The 20,152-nt window shown below is 48.6% G+C and overlaps 1 protein-coding gene across 2 annotated transcripts in view; it reads right to left on the bottom strand.

Annotated features, from left to right (window-relative positions):
* The window catches only part of LOC119383482 (rho GTPase-activating protein 6), a 33,468-nt gene extending 13,316 nt beyond the window's left edge, over positions 1–20,152 (bottom strand). The window contains exons 1-3 of one of the 2 annotated variants that reach the window (XM_037651636.2): positions 19,483–20,152; positions 3,317–3,468; positions 2,349–2,505 (exon numbers count right to left, since the gene is read on the bottom strand). In XM_037651636.2, the coding sequence (XP_037507564.1) occupies positions 2,349–2,505; positions 3,317–3,468; positions 19,483–19,519 (346 nt within the window). In that variant the 5' untranslated portion in view covers positions 19,520–20,152. The remainder of the gene's footprint in view (positions 1–2,348; positions 2,506–3,316; positions 3,469–19,482) is intronic. The other variant, XM_037651634.2, reaches the window with a different exon arrangement.

The following is a 20,152-nucleotide window of genomic DNA, read 5'->3' as shown; positions in this document are numbered from 1 at the left end:
GCGCTCGCGCGTGCGTCCCGAGTAAGCCACGATGCCATGCACGGTGCCGACGCAGCTTCTGTTCTGCAAGTCGGCTCGACAGCAAAACGCGCTCTCCGCATAGGCTCGTGACGTCTAGGCCTGTCGGTAGCGAGAAAGTGCGACGGCGATTCATCGGCGGACGCCGTCTGTTCTAGAAACGCCGCTGATAGCTAGTTTCAAGCGTCGTACGGCACGTAAGGAAAGCAATGTTCAGTTATAACTACATGTGTGGTGCTAAAATGTCTGTCAATTCTGTTTCCGGACATCGCGGAATGAAATCTGGGATCGCTAGCAGTAGATATATGGGACAGTATCGAATTTTCCTTGCTTCGCGTTTATGGAAGAGCACGCGAACGGTGGAAACGCGTTCACACTTTTCCTCAGATATACTTCATCCATGGATCGTTATTCGGAAGAGCTTTTTCGTAATTGCTTATACCAGCACGTCCGAGTTTGTAATCACTCTGCGGTAAATACCCCCTAAAAGGCCCTGCCCTTTCGAGCTCACGTGCTAGGGTTCCAATTCGAATTTTGTGCTTGCTTTTTAAAAATGTCGTCTCATTAATAAAAGCATATCTCCTGGACGGAGCAGCCGCAAGTGCGCAGCTGTCAGTAGCGGGCCCGTCGCTGACGGCCCACACTGAATACCCCATGTTACACGTCCGCCCCTCGCTTTCGAGGGTGAATAGCTGACGGTTAAAAAAACTCAGTTTCGCTTAAGGGCGAAGCAATGAATGCGATACCAACAAATTGTATTGTTAAACGAAGTAAGGCTAGCAGCTAACTATTTTGGATCCGATCTCGCGTAACTCAACAAAACACTGGTTTAAGGGAATATGGCCGCTCCAGGAACCGAAGCATTTTCTTGCTCTGATTTCTCTAAACACGAAGTAAGAATTGAGAGAACAGCAAGTTTACGAGCCGTCTCCTCATGCCTCGAGATAGCGCGCGCGCAAGCGACTGCGCCCTTCGAACGATGCGGTCCCCCACCCCCCCTCCGCTCCCCTGGCGTCCTTTCATGCTCCTTACGAAAGACGGGTGGGGCGTTTCCTCTCTGTTTGATGAGCAATCGACGGCAGGCCCGCACACGGGAAGATGTTATCTCATGCGCTGTCCGTGCGACAGAGACAAACGGCCGGCTAGTTTAATCTCCGCTTCAGCCGCGTTCGTCGCCAGCGCTCGCGAGCTTTTACCCGCGGCTAGAATGCGCGTGGTGATGTTATTAATTTGGTCTTTATACAGAAAATTACGGCAATAGCGACGGCAAAAATCCGCGGCGAGTGTCCATATAATTGTTATCACAATAAACATTTTAAAAAAGTTGAGGAGCCATTTCACTCTGTGAAGTGGATGATAAGCGAAGCTGTTTCGCGCATGGCAAAGAGGTGACATGGTGGAGGACAGTTTGGTATGTAAGGCCAGGTTGTTAACGTTCAATACGCAATATTAATGCGAAAGCCTCAGATGCTTTATCAAACACGAAAATTGACCGTCGGCGGCGTAAATCGATTGATGCAAAAAATAATCATCATGTGATGCCGTCATCATCACGTCGTAGATCGTCAAAACTTGTGACGTCATCATGGCGTCATATATCGTGATGTCACGTGATGACGTCATCACATGACATCGTCGCTTTACAGTGCTTCCGTAATCGGTGCGCCGATCATGGAGCTAGCGCAAAACCAGGTGAGGTGCAGAAAGCATGCAGAAAAGGAGGGGGAGGATCAACCCGTCGATCGAGAAGAAAAATAATCAGGCTTTCGCCTTGAAGTTTTTTTAGGGGAATGCATTAGAGATAGTTTGGCTCTTTGGCATTGAGGCACTGCTGTACATCACGGTGTTTGTCTACAATGTCTGCTGATAACCACATAGATGCATTTAGAGTTATTTCATAAAGTGCAATTTTATTGATCTGGTATTCTGTTTATTTGGTAGTGTCGAAAATAATCGCCGAAGAGGTGAATCCAGAACACTCAACTGCATGAGCCTTTCTTTTTCATTAGCGAGTGAAATATGGAGTACTCCTGAGATGATTTTTTCCATGAGATTTGCAATGAATCGAAATATTTCTAGCCTTCATAAGAGCCCCATAGTAATATTCCGGTGCTTGAATGTTATTGCAGTATGCTTCTGTAGTGCACTCAGGCCAGGATGTAAAATTCGCTGCTCCAGTGTGCTCCGAGATGCAAAATTATCTGCTCCAAAGTGCTCCAAGATGAAAATTTTGCTGCTCCAAAGTGCTCCAAAACGGAAATTTTGCTGCTCCGAAAATTGCTCCAAATCAGAAGTCCTCGGTAGCATCACTGAGCCGTGTACATTCCCACCTCTGGGTATGTCGACTTTGCAGCCGATGCCGATGCTCTGCAGCCTATTTACAGCCAGCGGCCGGAAACCCATGGCCTCCGTCTCGGTGAGCGCCACGAGAGTCGTCGGCCGTAGCGTCAGCCGGCCTCCGGTCCGGGAACGCCAACGGCAGCAGCCCTGCACGCACCGACCAAACATATCTTACACAACGCAACACCACCAAAACTCAGTGGATCGTACCAACAAATGACCGGAACACACGCTGAGTTTTTGCGTGCGTGACTGTGTGTCCCCCCTGTGATATAGAATAAGGGTTGTGCAGTCGGCGTCTCAAAAGTAGGTCACTATAAGCCTGAGGAAACATTGACTTTCCCAGCAATCTGAGACTTTGTTAGGTCGAACCAGCACAGTACATGTTTGCGCGTTTTTACAACAGGCCGGAAGAACAAATTCAAGGCTGGATGCCGAAGCAGCTTGAATATTCAGCTTTTTCTTGAGTCTCGTGGTCTCTAAACTTGACTATACAAAGCGGAATAAAGTGCCTCAGACAGGGTGGCCAACGTTTCGATAGGTGGACCTATCTTAGTCAAAGGCACCTTGTCATCTGTGGCATGTTAGCTTCAAAGGGTTAGTGAATGACCTCACGTGATGCAGCTGTCGGTGGACAGTGCAGAGACAGCATTATGGACTGAACTAGCGCATATAACCATGCATATAGCAAATCAGTTCTAAGTGTTTGAGTTCATCTTAGCGAATAGACGAAGGTGGCGACGAGGAAAAGCACTGCTTATGCATATAAAGCGGGCGTCTACTTCCCCTGTAGTTTAGTCAAATAATTATAAAGGAATGTCACGCCTCAGGTATACGTATGGTTCCTTCATTTTTTTTCTTCTTCTCACAATTGTTGAACGTATCGTAGCATTTTTCGAACACTTGTGTCGCTAAAGAGAAGGTACAATTACGAGACTCGCGCAGTTGTCACACCCACCTCGGGGCTCCAGCTGCAGACGCTAAGCGTGGACACCCTGGACTGGGACTTGGCCCGCGACCTCCACAGCTTGCGAGGAACGTTGGACAGCTTGCCGGGCGGACGGCCGGCGTGCTGCTGCTGTTGTTGGTGTTGCTGCTGTTGGTGCATTCCTGGTAAATAAAAGAGAGACATTTTCTTTTCATGCCAGCACAAGAGATATGGCACGAGTGCGCTTTGGCTTCGATACCGTATTCATAGGTATAAAACATAGAGTGCATGCATGCGTGCGTGCGTGCGTACGTAGTACATACATACATACATACATACATACATACATACATACATACATACATACATACATACATACATACATACATACATACATACATACATACATACATACATACATACATACATACATACATACATACATACATACAAATAGCTCTGCAGCAGAAACATGGCGTCACGCAGAACTTTAAGGACAAGCCTCCAACCGCTTTACGTTTATGTCGTTAACTGGAGTGGGTCGCTTGGGCGTTTACGTTGGGACGAGAAATTGTCCCTGCGCGATTATTAAACGGAAGGAAATTTTCGACCGCTAGCAGCGTGGGGTCACGCGGCCTGTGAAGTAGCTAAATGTTTTCGAGATTATCAATATATAAGGAGCATTGGACTACTTCTATAATGCAAGGTCATTCCTATACCGATATACTAATGCGTCCTGTTACGGATCAGTCAGCGAAGACTTAGCTTTTCAGCTCAACTCTGTCGTTATCTGTCCCGGTGTTATAGGACGACACTGATATTGGAAGGTTTTCACTGTTTCAGCTTAGCCCTGGCAGCGAGTTGTATATGAATAAAGAATAACAATGTGAAGATAATAGGCGCCCAACCGAACAAAGTCCAGCGGAAAAGCTCGTGGCGTTCCTCCATTGCCTTCTTGGGCGATCAGCGTCTCCGGGTCGATGTTTAGCAGCGCGGGCGTCGAAAATCCGAAGCCCCACGCAGTACCGGTCGGGCTCAGGTGCACAAGTCCACGTAGACACGCCGAAGACCACCCGTGCTGATAAACTATACTGTTGTTGCCGTTACCATCCGCAAAAAGGTCATGCCTCGTACCCACTACGGGGGATCGGAAACAACCAAGCGTATTAACCGAAACGACAACAGAAGATAAATGAATAATAACCACCCTATACCATCACAGTAATGGGTGACGATGAGTGGCCAGTTTACTTGTATATATATATGCAGACTAGGAACAAATTTGTTCATGGCCGCGGAGATGGGCCGCACGAATAAGGCACTGGTCGAAAAATAGGTTCACATGCAGATTTAAAAGCTGGAGGCGTAGATAATTAGGTCAAAGATTGCTTGCTTGCTTGCTTCTTATTCTATCACGATGCGAACGCACAATGGAAGGGGGTGAGGTGGGGAAGGGGACTAGCTTAAAAAACACGGCGGTTAAATACGGGAGGTACAAGTCTGTCTAACAGCAGATTGAAGCTTCAATTATTACTTGAGCAATTAAGTCCTGCACTAAGCTTGTGACACAATGTAACGCGCTTGTTCCGTTGTCATGCCATATATGATATCGTTGCCGTCTCCATCGTGCTGTCATTATTTTGATGCCGTCACTGCTAGGGTTGATGCCATGGTGAAGCCGCTATTGTCTGCATCGAGTCGTTTTCAGTGTTGTTATTGTCCCGCTGTTAAATTCGTGCAATTGTCATCTTGGTGCCGTTTCTGTTATCGTGTGCTGTAAAAAAGAAGTATAGTGGAAGGCTGGCTTCTCCACACAATGATCCGTACCGTGGAGAAGCAAGCCTTAAAGGCTCTGGTTGCCCCATATGCGTGCTCATTCGAAACGGTATCGATGTTTTCCATACGCAAAGGAAGGAATTGCTGCTAATTGCCGTTTCTGAAACAAACGGAGCAGCACCGTGCGAAACGATATGGGATAAAATTTAATGTCCTAAAACTGAGTGAGCACGCGCAATAGCTATGCGCGGCATGTACAGCTAGGCATGACAACGTAGATTCCGCGTCTGTGGAGCCAACCGCAATCGAGCCGCAAGCGAAGGCAACGGCGGCCGTGTTCGTGTTTTCCTGACACGCATGAAGAAGTGCACATTGAAGACTTTCATTCTGCCGCATGCAAGGGGCTGGGAGGATGAACCAAGGTTGACGGGAGAGCAACCAACCAGGCGTTCGCACGAGTGAGCGGCTTCGACATGCGTGACGTCGTATGACCTTGAAATTAATTGTTAATTTTGAAACTCCGCTACATAGGCGACTATTCTGTCTTTGCTAAGTCATCGCTGAAATAACTGCTGCTGGGAGTGCTTACTCGGAAGCGAAACCAAAGGCCCACGTTATGACCGAGGGTCGCTAGACAACAGGAAACACGTCAGTGACACAGTTCTGAAACGTGCCAATCCTTCCTCCCGCAACACTGGTCCGAACCTCGTCAATGTAGTCCACTGCACGTAACTGCCGCGGCAACGTGCGGCAGCGCGCTTCCTGCAGCGCCCTTTATTGCTGCACCGCGCAGTATTCGGGCGCACAGACAGACACGCCTCGCCGTGCGTCGCATGTGGAGTCATATAGTTAGTTGCACCGCCGCCCTCCCTTTCTCTCCACGCGGCAGGCTCCCGGCAGTCGGTCATCGCCGCTCACGGAGCCGCGGCCCTCATGGCAACCCCGCCGGGCAGCCCCGTGGCTTCGCGCTCTGACGTCAGAGGGGCGCGCCAACAAAATAAACCCGGCCGCGTCGCGCGCACGCGGTTCGCTTCGCCTTGTTCGCGCGTTGCACGCGTGCGCGCGGTGCTGAGGCAATATTTTGCTTGTTCGCTTTCGGAAACAGTCTGTTTAATGAAAAGCCCGAGAAGCCTCAGGTTGGCCCGACGTATTTCGAGGAGCCGAGAAGGGAGGAAAAGGAAAGGAAGGGGGGGGGGAGACGCGGGGTCTTCCCCCGAAAGAGAGCATGCGGCTCCCGCCTCCCAGCTCAACCTGCGAGCGAAACAAAGACCTCGGCGCCGCGGCGCGCATGCGACTATGCACGCGGTCGTCGACGGTGAGCAACGCGCCTGAGTGGAGACAGGAGGCGAAGACAGATGGGAAGACATTGCGCCCACTGTTGCATGAACGAGTACATGCTTGCGTCGAAGCAATAGAGCCAGTGACGAAAGGAGGAGCTACTCGTGATGTAGGATTGTAACGTTGTACAATTTTAATGGAATGCTCGTGGAAGGAAGACCCGTGGAAGGAGTCCGTCCTTTACAAGGTCTGGGTTTCAACGTGGATGGAAGTATATCGGTTGCGATAAGCAACAAAAAAAAAAAAGAAAAGAAAAGCAGGGATGTATTTGAGATACCGATGAACTTGTACCCGTTCCAGAGACAAACGATGGTTTTTGCCACACATGGTTGATCGATGTACACGCTTACATCATGAACGGAAGATGTACGCGCAAGCCAGGACCAGTCGCACGTGGTAGAAATGTCCGTTCGTTCATAGGACGGGTACAAGATCCTGACCCTGGAGTCGTTAAAAAAGCAGCTAATAGGGCACTATAGAAATAGAGGCTCGCAGGGAAAAAAATAAGAGAAATAGCCAGGATCCTAGTTGAAATAACAGCTGATTATAAGATTAACCGGATTATAACAGGGCAGATAGCTACTTGTGGGCACCCCGTTTCAAAGGGGTGGCATTTAAAGATGATCATCAACACAGCCACGAGTTTCACGTGCTTGGTATGCCCCAACCAAACGATATGAAGCATTGCCAACGCGTTTGTTTGGAGGTCTCGCCAAGGTAAGTTTTGCGCGTCATAATGCACTCGTACTGCACTCAAAACTGTGATGGCCGTATATGTGATGCGGGGTACGTAGTATTATGTATAACTGAAAGTGGCAACCACGCAGGACAGGCACCTAGCTTTCAGCCGTGATTACAGAGTCGATACCTTGCACCTCGAAATAGAGGTTAGGAGTCTTCCAACGAAAGTTCGTTGCATGTGTATTCGACGCGGCCTTAGCGTTAGGTGAAAGATTTACGGCGTCAGTTGGTCTTATGTAGTAGAACCTGCAACGTAAAAAATCGCTCCACCCACTGCATGAAGCCATGACCGGCCCCCGAAAACTCTTTCAAGGGAAGTTCTCAATAAAAATATCTCGTGTGAGTCACGCATTTCATAAAAATATCCTTACTGGATTGAAACCAGCGATAACTCGCATTTGAAGGTACAAGATGAAAAGACGTATCGCAGAGCACCGATTATGAGAGATAGCGGTGTTAATGAGCATTGACACAATAATCGAAAAAAGCTAATTTTACGCTAACGGACTCGTGAGCCGACTCACTCACGCTCAGTATGACTCGGGTCAAGCCGTGAGTGTGAGTCCGAGCGAGCTTTAAAGCAGAGCAAGATATATTTCTTGAGTGAGCCTGAGTGAGCTCCACACCTTTTTGCCGATCTTTGTTCTATCTACACTACTTCAGCGTTAATATCAGCTTTATGTCGGCCTCACGCTTATACTCCCGTCGCTTCACACATACTTCAAAGCCCTAGAGTTCATACGCCAGCTCAATATTTATTGATCAGAGGCGTGAGTTACAATGTGTGTGTGTGTGGGGGGGGGGGGGGTACCGTGACCTGCCCCCGCAAACTATTTCACAGGGAGTTCTTGATAAAAATATCTCGTGTGAGTCATCTCTTTCAATAAAAATGTCCTTACTGATTGCAACCACTCATAAGTCATATCTGAAGGTACGAGATCAAAAGGCGCCAAGTAGAGCACCAATTATGCGAGATATTGGTGTGAAAGAGCACTGACACCATGCTCGATAAAGCCAATTCTACGCTAACGGACTCATGAGTCGACTCACTCACGCTCAGATAGAGCCGTGAGTCTGAGTCTGAGTGAGTCCGAGTGGGCAATAATTTGGTGAGTTTGAGTCCGAGTGAGTCCGGCTGAAAAAAAATTTCATTGAGTCTGAGTCCGAGCGAGTCCGGTTGAGGAAAAGTGTCGTGAGTCTGAGTCCTATAGTGAGCTCTAAGGGCAAAATAAATTTCATGAGCGAGTCTGAGTGAGCTCCACATTTTTTGCCGACCTATGCTTGATGGGCAGTGGATAGGTGAGCCACCCCCATTTCACTCATACCTCATTCGGTAACGCCTAACTTGAGATCACCGTCATTTAAACCTTTCTCCTCTGAGGATGTTATTGAATGAAAGCCAACTCAAAGCTTATTTCATTGCGGGCGACGAGGCCAGGTTCTCTCTGAATCGAGGGCACGCTCTATTGCGAGGGCCGCGCTTGAACGAACTTTTCCCGCAGGAAAAAAGTCGTTCTGCTTAAATTACAGCGTATAAAAGTGGGCGCGATAAACTTAGGTTGAGGAGATGTTCCACGCGCGCGCTTCCCAAGAAAGAAACAAACATATCACCCGATAAACACCACCCTCCTCCTCACAGGCGCACACGTGAAAGATGGGTGTCTTCTGCGCGAAGAGTGGGCGCGACAGCGAGCGGTCAGTCACGTGAGTTAAAACCGGGGTGCGTTCGAAAGGTGAGTTGGCGGGGGCGGTGTGTAGCGCTAGCAGAGCGAGTCATCGGCGACTTTTGCGCAACAGCACCGGCGGTGCGGTGAAGTGGTGGCTGGCTGCTGGTGCGATGGCAGACCGACGACTCCGTTCGCTCCCGAATTGCCACCGTTCGCTCTCGGCCATTTGTCGCGCCTGTCTCCTCGGCGGTTCCTCCCGCCCGTAGGCCGTACGACGACGCGCCGTTCACTCATCCGTTGCAGACCACCGAAAAGAACGCACCAGCCGCCACGTACGCGACGGCGGCTCGAAAACGAATGCCGTATTTATTCTTGCAAGGTCCGCGCACCTCTTCGAGACCTTCGCGGACTTTTATACGACGGCGCCGTAACTACTCCGCCTAATAGGAACACCTCACTCACTACATTTGCCATCACAGTGTCCAAGGCGCTGTCCGCCGTGGTGGTACAGTGGTTACAGTAAACGGCTGTTGACCCGGAGGTCGCAGGTTCGATCCCGGAAGCGGCGGTCCCATTTCAATGGAGGCGAAGTGCTAGAGGCCCGTCTACTGTGCGATGTCCGTGCACGTTAAAGAACGCCAGATGGTCGAAGTTCCCGGAGCCCCCCACTACGGCGTCCCTCATAATCATATCGTGGTTTTGGCGCGTAAAACCCCAGATATTGCCCCAGCCGTCAACATGCCCCAGCTAAAGTGGTACACGCATTAACGCGCGGCTGTACATCGGTGCTGATCTGAATAAGGAGGAGGAGAAGGAGAGAAAGGAAAGGCAGGGATGTTAACCAGTCTAGAAGGACCGGTATGCTACCCTACACTGGGGGAAGGGATGGGGGAGATATAAAGATAGAGAGAGAGAGAGAGAAGGAGAGCACGCACGCACAAAAAGTCACACACATTTCACGGTCATCATAACGACGTTAGTCTATAAGCGACGGTGGAGGTCTGATGCCTTCAAGAAGTTTAGCACTGCCTTCGTCGCCTTCACCCGCGATGACCTATCAGGACGACATTCCAGAATGGTTCCTGCCGTCATCGGTCTGGGATCTATGCGAGCAAGAGCGACGGCGAGGGATTTCCTCTGCGCATTGTAGCGAGGACAGTCGCAGAAGATGTGCTGTAGTGTCTCCTCGCTACCACAGTTGTCACAAAACGGGTTGTCAGCCATTTGGATTCGAAAGGAGAATGACTTTGTGAAAGCCACTCTTAGCCATAAACGGCAAAGCAGAGTGGCATCATTTCGGCGTAGTCCCGTAGGTGTCTGAAGACGCAGATTGGTCGGGCAGTGGCGGTGGTGGTTGTGCAGTCTGCTTACTGTGTTATAAGTGGAGGAAGTCATTTCTTGTGCAGCCACTCGAAGTTGGCTAGCAGCATCGGTCCTTGATAGGGGTATCGTCTCGATCCTGTCACCTTGAAGAGCTGATCGAGCAGCATTGTCGGCGTGTTCATTGCCTATCAGGCCGCAGTGACTTGGCAGCCACTGAAATGTCACGTGGTGTCCTTTCTCTAACGAAGTATGGAGGAGGTATCTAACCTCGAAGACCGAGCCGGCTATTTGCCGCTCTCAGAAGTGTGGTGTCTTCGGTTATATAGAGATGCCACGACCCTCGGTTGACCACTTTGCTCGGTCCGACAGTTCTCGCTGGTCCTTGTGATCAGCGTTGGTCGGCAGGTCCTTCACACTCTTTTTAAGATGGCGCTGTATGGGCTGGCGCTTCCACAGCACCGTTGCGCTTGCAGACCACGATGACCGGAAGTATCGGGCATTCGGTAGAACGCACAGTTGTATTCGTGCATTCGTGCTCGTGTAATTATGTTGCGTGCACCGGAATTCGTTTGGTGTCTTCGTAGCTGCACTGCACCTAATAAGTGTGGGATGAGGTGGTGGGTAATCTCGAGTGTTCCAGAATGTCTCCGCACCGTTTTTGAGGCAGGCGTCGCAGAACGATCGCCAGTCGGTGATGCCCGGTTGGCAAGGCCTCTTGTGCAGCACCAGTCACTATATGTTTTCCGCGAGGAAATCGTGTCACGGATTCCGCACGTTATGTCTATTGGGTTGTGCAGTTCAAGCAGTGTAATTGAGTGCCGCTATGGAAATACGGCCTTTCTGAAAATATCTGTAGCAAAGATTTCGTTTCAGAGACTGCCAATAAATGAAACATTTTTTTTCTCTTTCCCACACCTTCGAGCTTCAAATAACCAGGTGCGGTCTTCATTCGAGAAGATACGATACCTCGCAGTGGTTCATCCCGTGGGTGTACTACGAGCACTCCGTCCTCCTGCCTTGCGGTTTCCTTTCAAGCAGTGCGCGACACTTTGAAGAGAGTCGCGCGTATTTATTTTCTTCTTCATCTTCTGGAAGAAGGAGGGAAGAAAGGGGTGGGTGGAGTGCTCGCCTCATATCGGCAGCTATATATATATTTTTTTCACCGTTACGCTCTTTTTCTTTTTTTCGTGGGGTCCGTTACGCACTTACGCGGTGACTTACACCTGAAGCTATGCAGAGGTCAAAAGTGGAACGATCTCCACCAAGGCCCGGCTCAACTCTTGCCGCTCGACTCTGTCGCACGGTGCAACACCCAGGCGCGTTGCTGTTGATATACGACTTCGGCTGGGTTACGACTCGACCCGACGTCGGCACACCGAAAAGGCGGAGCGCGTACAGCGATGGGCCTTCACGGAGGTTTGCACAACGTTGCAGGCGAGACGGCATGCGCCGGTTTCTCGGAAACACTTGCTGTTAGGAGCCAACACTGTAACTGTTTGACTGTCTGCGTTCGACACGGCTGGTTACCTACTGATGGAAGCGCCTTGGCGTTCCGTTAGACACGTATTCTTTTGAATTAGCGAACGCTATACAGCTTCTTCTTAGAATGCACTGTGAGGATGAAGTTACAGTGCACATGCTAACATATGCTAAAGTAACACTTGAAATACTGCTCTTAGTGCCCAGCTTCACACACAGTTTCGCTTTTATTTCCCCATGTGTGGCTAAATGCATATAGGCAAGGGAACTAACGGGAGTCATTCTTTCTTTCCTCTGATATAACGACAGGTAAGAAGGTTGGGGGGTGAGGGGTGGAACTTGACTCTGTCTTTCAAATCTATACTATTTTGCAAGCTGTAAATCAAAGCACACATATCCTATCTGCAGTGACGACGAAGAGCCCTGAAAATGCTCTAAATAACACGAAATGCGCAAATGGTACCGCAAGCGGGAATCGTGTACATGTTAGTTGCTTTTCGTGAAACTGTTTTGACTATCCGTCCAAATTCGTTACATACTTCAGGAGAGCTTGTTAGTGGCCTTCTTGCACTTTTGATGAACGCAAAAGCCGGCAGGGCTGTGTTAAAAAAAATAAAGAAACATGTCCGCTGTATATGCCGAATGTGATACAGGAGTTGCGTATACCAGATCCCCATGACGTGCTGACGTCCAGCCAGTCATATTTAGACAGACTGACCACTGCCTTAACGAAAGAGCGAAGGAAACATCATCTAAATATAAAAAAGGAAAATAAACTTGCGGATCTCTTCGCGCTCTGTAAGGCCTGCATATGTGCAAAAGGCAGCAGCAAGCATCAGACGGCTCGCGAGTTAGTGGAAGCGTTTTACATAAAAATGTTGGAAGGCGCGTGCATTAGCAACACGTCAATACACCTGCACAATTCTGAGACTAGACTCTTTCAAAGCTGGTTGCCCCGTTGGGTACTAGCTGTCATTCTGTGCATGCGTTTTTTTATGTGTTATTGTCGGTTCGGCACCTGAAATAAATCAGTTTGAAGTACCACCCGTGTTGTGTTTGTGTTTCTTTCCTGCGTTTTTGTGTCTTTTTGACGGCAATTATGTCATACTGCATTATACATACTAGCTTTGGGAAGCGCCTATTATTTCCAATAGTAGTTAAATATGCAATTTGAAATACATGTTAAATTCATCTTGAACACAATGACATGTGGGAAAGGACTTCTTTGCAAAATGCCTTTGAAAGAAGGCCTCTCCCACATGTCATATATGCGACATTTCTGAAGGGGATTTGACGCCAGGATTCGAGAAACATATCGATACTAACCTCCAGAACCATTGAAATCTGGCCGCCGATGTTGAAATTTAGTTTTTGTTCCACGGTTATGTTTCAACACATGGTGACTGCATGGGATGGCTCTCTCTCGCACGCACGCACGCACGCACGCACACACGCACGCACACGCGCACACACACACACACACACACACACACACACACACACACACACACACACACACACACACACACACACACACACACACACACACACACACACACACACACACACACACACACACACACACACACTAGCGAAAGGTTCGATACAGTAAAAGCTCGTTAGTTCGGCCATCGTTAATTTGGAAAACCGGATAATTCGGACGTGTTCTCTGGTGACAGCAAGAATAGGCATTATTTACGGCATCGCACTCTTGTTAATTCGGTCATATTTGGCCGCAACCCGGTTAATTCGGACGATTCTGGGAGCGCGCCTAACGCGAAGCCCCGCAAATGTGCAACGCAAAAGGAGCGAAAAGGACAACCGAAATGAGGTGGCGCAGTCTGCATCGCCATCGTCATCAGCGAGAACCATACGGTAACATCGGTAGTGACGTTTCGGGTTACGTTCGTGTTAGCACGTTTCGGGTTAATTAATACAGGGGCGTCTTGAGCCGCAGTCACATCGTGAACGAATGTTCCGAATGGCGAAAATTGCGGCTCTTACAATGCTCTAATGCAAAGTAAGTACAGGATTTACGTATGAGAGAGAGAGAGAGAGAGAATAAACGTTTATTTTGAGCAAGCGCACTGTGCGCCCAAGGTGGGCGGCCTCCTTATTCCAGGTAGCCGCGGGCCTTCGCCAGTCCTTGATTCAAGAAAATGAAAGTGTGTTGACGTAATAGACATTTATTTATTGTTTTCTTGATACTTGCAATAATTCGGAATTCGGCTATTTCGGACATTTTTTCCGGTCCCGTGAGAATCCGAATTAACGAGCTTTTAGTGCATTAGTAGTACGATCCATGTCCGCGGTTCGTGCTCCATTCGATACAGAGTTAGCAACAATATGCATATAAGCAAACATTGAATGCTTTGGAAACACTGATTAAGCTAAGTGAGAGGGAAAACTGAGAGATACGTCATCTAAGCTGACTGTGTGGTTGTCTAACCTGCAGTGGTGGATGGAGTAAGGGCCGGAAATATTAGAAGAAAAAGGAACGCTACGTGGCTAGGCTAGAGAAGAAGCAAGAAAACATCCGCGATCGGGTCAAGTATGATGCTGATTTTAGGCGTATAGTGAGAAGAGATTAAAATAGAACGCTAAATCAGACTTCACCGGAAAGCTAACATTTGGAACTCTTCATCCCTCCATTGAGCTGAAGAGAGCAGGGACCCGATGAGTGAAAGCATTAACAATAAACGTTCTTCCTCTCAATATCGCGCCCAAATCTCGGTGCCATCGACGTCAGTATAATGTCACGAATTTCAACAAGTTTTGAAAAACCGACACCTCTGCCATAAAAAAAAGAAAAAAAAAGACGTACGTACAGAAGTTGGAAAGGGAGGCATCATTTCGTATATTTAAAATATGCAAGCTAATGGATATCCTATGCCAGATGTTGACATGATCTATGGCGGCACGCAAAGCTATGCTCGCGAAAGTTGCGTGTTGGCGCGGCCAACCACATTCCGCAGCTACGCGTGTCTCTCTGGCGTACCAAAAGCTCTGCTCTGGACACAAATGACCCGTTCGCCATTTGAGAAATTTAATATATTAATCTGGCTCAAGGATCTGGCTTAACCTAATATTTTAATTCGCGCACATTCCTTGCTTTAACGTATCAACGCCTCCTTTATTTTGGACGTATAGGCTGTCCGACTATACACGCACCAGTTTCAGTCACTTCTGCTGGCAGCACCTTCCTGCGGCGGTAACGATACAGGGTTTATGAGAAGCGAGGTTCCGAAACCGCTTAAGTAATTTGATCACGAAGAGCTTTCCATCCGCAATGCAATAACTCATTACGTTTTTTTTTTTCTGCTACTATTTAGGTAGTACCCCCAGTGCTCTCCCCCTCCTCCTCGCCGCGATGCAACATGGGTTTGCATCCCGCAAGACAAAATCCTGCCGACGCCCATGATAGAGGAAACGAAGCATCTCCGTTCTTTCACAAAACTAATTCAGGCTAAACTGACGTCACGTGCGCGCGCCTGACGTTAGTTTATAAACGAAGACGTTACAAAAACGTTACGATGGCTCGATTTGGACTCCGAACGTCCATCACCTAACAACACGCTCTATAACTACTACGCCCGCAGGCGCATGCCTCCTCATCCGCAATAGATGGCTTGCACTGACGTCACTGAAAGCGCCGTGTTGGAGCACCAGCATGTGGGGACGCGACGTTTCCGATGTCACATCAATGTCATCGAAACATCACATGCAGGTTCTTTTATTATTCAAGCACGGAGACGTTCCTACCGCATCGTTTTCACATAGATGCAACTTGTTTGTCATCAAAGCCGCCATCATGGAGTCCCAGTTCCTTTCAGAAGCTGCGTCCATGACGTCATGTGTAAGCTAGCCATCTATAAAACGCCTTCAACGATGTGCTGTGCCTAAACAAGCGCGTTCAGACGCTTGGAGCGTTTTGCAAAATGCTGGTGGAGCGTCGTCAAGTCGCCGTTCAATGAAAAGGTGGGCGCAAATAACTATGAAGAAACAGTTGCTCAAGGACAATACTAATACGCATTGACTGTGACAAACAAGGATAGAGAACTTCTGCCGTAAGTTTTTCTTTTTCTGATGATCTACTTGACAAACTGTCGGCGTATCTGAGTGCCCCATAGAAAGGATGACATAAATTTAGCTTGATGTTTGCTGCGCGTCCCACAGCGATTCAGCCCGATCGAGCTTTGACTTCTCGATTGTTATTAGCTCATTTACGCAAGCTGTGGAAAGAAGCCAATCGTAATCGAGTAGTTCGATTATTCCGATTTGGCTCAATCGCGAATGAAAGTGCCCCGTGTGATCGGAGTATTGGAGTCACTTCTTATTTTAGAAAAAATCACAGCATATCCACGGAGTGAATGATGATGAGTGGGCGAAGCTGCGGAGGTTCATCGGTAAGCCGTGAATCTTCCGTGAATTCTGCCCAGTACATCATCACCGACGTGAGATCGGGCGCGTTTATACTAGAGGTTCGATGGGTTATGACGACTTGCAGCTCACTTTAATTTTACATGTACGCTGTGAATTTTCATTGTTTAGAAAACCATTGCTTTAGAAAACATCTGGCGTCTTTCGTTAAGCAGCTGACGTCTTTTCGTTTTGCTTTAGAAACATCTGGCGTTCTTTCGTTTTGCTTTTAGAAAACATCTGGCGTCTTTCCTTGGTTTATTTCATCAATCAACGGCGTTTTGAACAAAATTTTTATTGTTTAATCACGCACAGGAGAAATCTCACCAGGCACTACCTTGGAGGTAAACAATGGCTGCTAATGGGAATGAGAGACAGAAGAAGTCGGCTTTTAGCTAACACTTACACTTCTACTTCTACTAACGTTTCCTACTGGAACATGCCAATGGCTGCTAATGGGGAATGAGAGACAGAAGAATTCGGCTTTTAGTTAACGCGCACGCTGCGAATTTTTTATTGTTCAACAACGCACAGGAAAAATCTCCCACCGGCACCACCTTGGAGGTCAAGATCTGGTACTAGCGTTACGACTGGTTACGCACTACTACGACTACGAGGGACGAACAGGTGCCGCCTTAAGGAGCTTCGCCCCTAAAAAGGAAGTTCACCGGAAAGGCTGTCGACAGCCACACACGCTATACTCTGTAAATAACGACTCCTCGGTAGCAACCATTCATTATTCATTAAGACCGCAAATCTAATAAAGCGTCGAGAGTTGTAACGCACCGTACCGTGCCTTGCGAGGTTACAGACCTCGCAAGGCACAGAACAGTAGAAGTATACTTCTACTGTTCTGTAAGTCATACAGATGACTTGCAGATTGACTTTCTGCAAGTCATACAGATGACTTGCAGAAGACGTCAGGCGCGCAGCGTACCACCGTACTGTTGCTCCAACGTGGCGATATCAGTGTATCATATTCAATGCCACGGAACGCTACTGGCGTGAGTCCGAGTACAGCCAACGCCAGGAGGCGTCGGTACAAAACGTTGGTTCGTACAGCAGAGCCACTAAAACCCCTGAATGCGCCACCGCGTGCTTCAGTGTCACCGAGACGCAATCGGAACGTCTGTACAAGAACCTGCAGCAGACCCACCGCACCTGATCACAACTGATGCAACTTTCTGATATCACTGGGTCCCCAAGCTGCGTTGGGTAGGCTGCTCTTGTGTTCGAAGGAGCAGCGGAGCTTGACTTCGGTCAAACGCATGCGGCGTTCGGTCTAACGCACGGAGCTCCACACGTGGCGAATTAATGTTATGCGAGACGCGGGCCATACTGCGTCGTGGCCCGCGCTGCGTTTGCGTCGTCTCGCTGACGACCCAAGACGCCCTGGGGACCCACGCTATAGTTTTCGATTTTTGGGTCTTGGGGCAACGTAAGCGCAGGAGCCCAAGAGTGGCCTGGGTTCTGCGCATGCGCCCTGGCGGCTCGCAAATTTCTTGGGTCCCCAAGCTCCATGAGAACCCAATTCTAAAACTCCCTATTAAAAAGTTTTAGAATACGGTACCCGGACCTTAGCGTTTGCTTCGACTGCGCATGCGTCGTACGCTAACCTCTCGGGTATACCCACGTTAAGTTACGAACGAGCGCTGTCTCTACGTAGCCTATTCTAAAACTGCCTATTGATGGTCCTCCAATACGGTGGCTACGATGACGTCAGAACAAGGTCATTTGCGTGCGAATTCTGTGCTAACGCATTAGGAAAATACGGTGCAAGTATTCAAAAACAAAAATATGCGCCTCGTCTCTAAGTGTGACAACGTATGAGTTTTGCCAATAGTTATGTTAGTTAATTGCACGGGGATGCCGGAACTGTACAGAACATCAAAGAAAGCATCTGAGCCGTGCTCCATATATGCGGCTTACGGATACCCGCCCATGCATGCTCCCTTTTGCGTAAGGCAGAAGGCTGGTCTGACGAATCTTACATATACATATATCTAGGTCGCAACACTCCTGTGCAAAGCAACCAATGGCAGCTAAACCAAACACCCGCACAACATCATTTTTTGACACCCAATATTATCTCGTTAAATCCATTGGAAATGTGCAAAATCAGGAAGCAAAAGAAGTTTTGAGGCACAATAAAGCCCTTTTCGATATTTAAAGTCAGCTCTGTAATGTATAACCTGCAATGTCCAAGCCCTGCTCTGCACTTAGAAAAATTGCAGCCATGGATAGTACGCTTGTCACAATACATACAATGAAATGATATAAATATATGAGCTAACAATATATATATATATATATATATATATATATATATATATATATATATATATATATATATATATATATATATATATATATATATATATATATATATATATATATATATATATATATATATATATATATTGAAGAAATGGGAACTATAGTCGTCATTTCTCGATAGTCCGGCAAAGTGTAAACGGACAAGATCCGACGTGCAGTCTTCGGGGGCAGCAGCAGAGGTCGGGTTCAGTGACCTAATCTCCTGCGTTATTGCAAAGGCTCGCACCAGCGGCCCTCACGTTTGCGTGGACATTGCAGTTGTTAAACAGAGCGCCGGCAGGAGCTATATACGAATAATGCATTCAAACGCCCACCGTCAGTCCAAGGGGAATAAATAGGCAAGGAGCCGGGAGTGAGAGATACCCAAATAAAACAGGACCTGCTATTTCGATCTCTGGACGTGGTCGCGGCAATAAAAACCGCAGCTTCCGCCTGCGGGAAAAAACATATACAACGGTAAGGTCAGCGGTGTTTCGTCGACGCGCGAAATATATCTTCCGAAAAACTTGCATAAATAAATGTTCGACAACTGCAGGATTTACTTGCTGCATGGACCGACACAAAATGGTCGATTCGGTGCAAGCGCTGAACACGGTCGCGCAAGAATTTTAAAGAACAATCTGACAGCTCCGCATAGCGCATACGAAGAGTTGCATCATCTTTTTTTATTGTCCACCACGGAACTATTACAACAGTATGCATGCATGGCCTAGAGTATTTCTGAAACACGTTAATGGAGCGACTGCGACCAAGCATGCAAGACGCATCTGAGTGTCGACTCGGCACGCCTAAACAGGCACGTCGATTAGTGAGAGCATTCAAATAAATACCAAGATAAGAAAGTATACTGATCGCCAAATAAGGCTGCGAACACGCGTGCTGCGAACGGTGACGGTTGCCACGAGGCTGGTATCTCGTATTTATACTGCGCAATTAAAGCGTTTATGAACATCGGGCGTCCGCGACGCGAGCATGTATTCAGTCGTTCACAAATTGCACATCAGCCACCGCAAACTCATGGTTAGACGGTATGGAACCACAATCGCGTAGTTTAGGTATACTCTACTAGAACAAGGTCTTCGTGCGAAGGAATACATTCAAAAAGGCCACGCTCACCTTTGTCGTAAGCGTCTTCTTCGCTAGTGGCTCCCATGCATGCGTCCGGACGCCGAACGTCCAAGTGAAGAACCGTGGGACAACACTCGGTGTCGTCGTCGTTGTGGCCGCGTGTCCCGCATAATCAGTGCCGCATAAGAAAGGACCCGGGCACGCCGCACTCTGAATACTATCTCACCACCGCAGGGGCAGGCACACCCGATCTTACTACTTGTCGCCGTCACAGCAAGCGGCGAACTCTCGCCTCAGGGGAACGGAGACATATCCAATGTCCCACGGCGCCACTCTTTTGCGGAAGGCCGGCTGGTTAAACGGCCGGACCACCGTAGTAGACTCACACTGCTGCAGACGTTGCGCTGGCGATAGCAGCACTGCAATCCAGAGAGGCGTCTCGGTGGTGCAGACGCCGCCGGCGCAGAAGACGCAACTGCTGCGACCTCATGCAGTGGACGCTGGCCGAAAGGGTGGGTGGCGACGGACGCCGCAGGCGTGGCACGCGCTTGTCGTCGACGACACGGGTGGCGGCGTGCGTGCGTGTCGGTGGATTCAAATTTGCACGAGCGGTCGCAAGAAGCACGGTGACATGGCGGAGGAGACCGCGGCGGCAGATCCCGGAGGACCTCGCGCGGGACCGTTCCAGAATAGCCGGGCTCTGCCGACGTAACTGGTT

The sequence above is a fragment of the Rhipicephalus sanguineus genome, chromosome 2 (genome assembly GCF_013339695.2).
Source record: "Rhipicephalus sanguineus isolate Rsan-2018 chromosome 2, BIME_Rsan_1.4, whole genome shotgun sequence".
In the NCBI taxonomy this organism is placed as follows: domain Eukaryota; kingdom Metazoa; phylum Arthropoda; class Arachnida; order Ixodida; family Ixodidae; genus Rhipicephalus; species Rhipicephalus sanguineus.
This window is presented reverse-complemented; position numbering and strand designations above follow the sequence as displayed.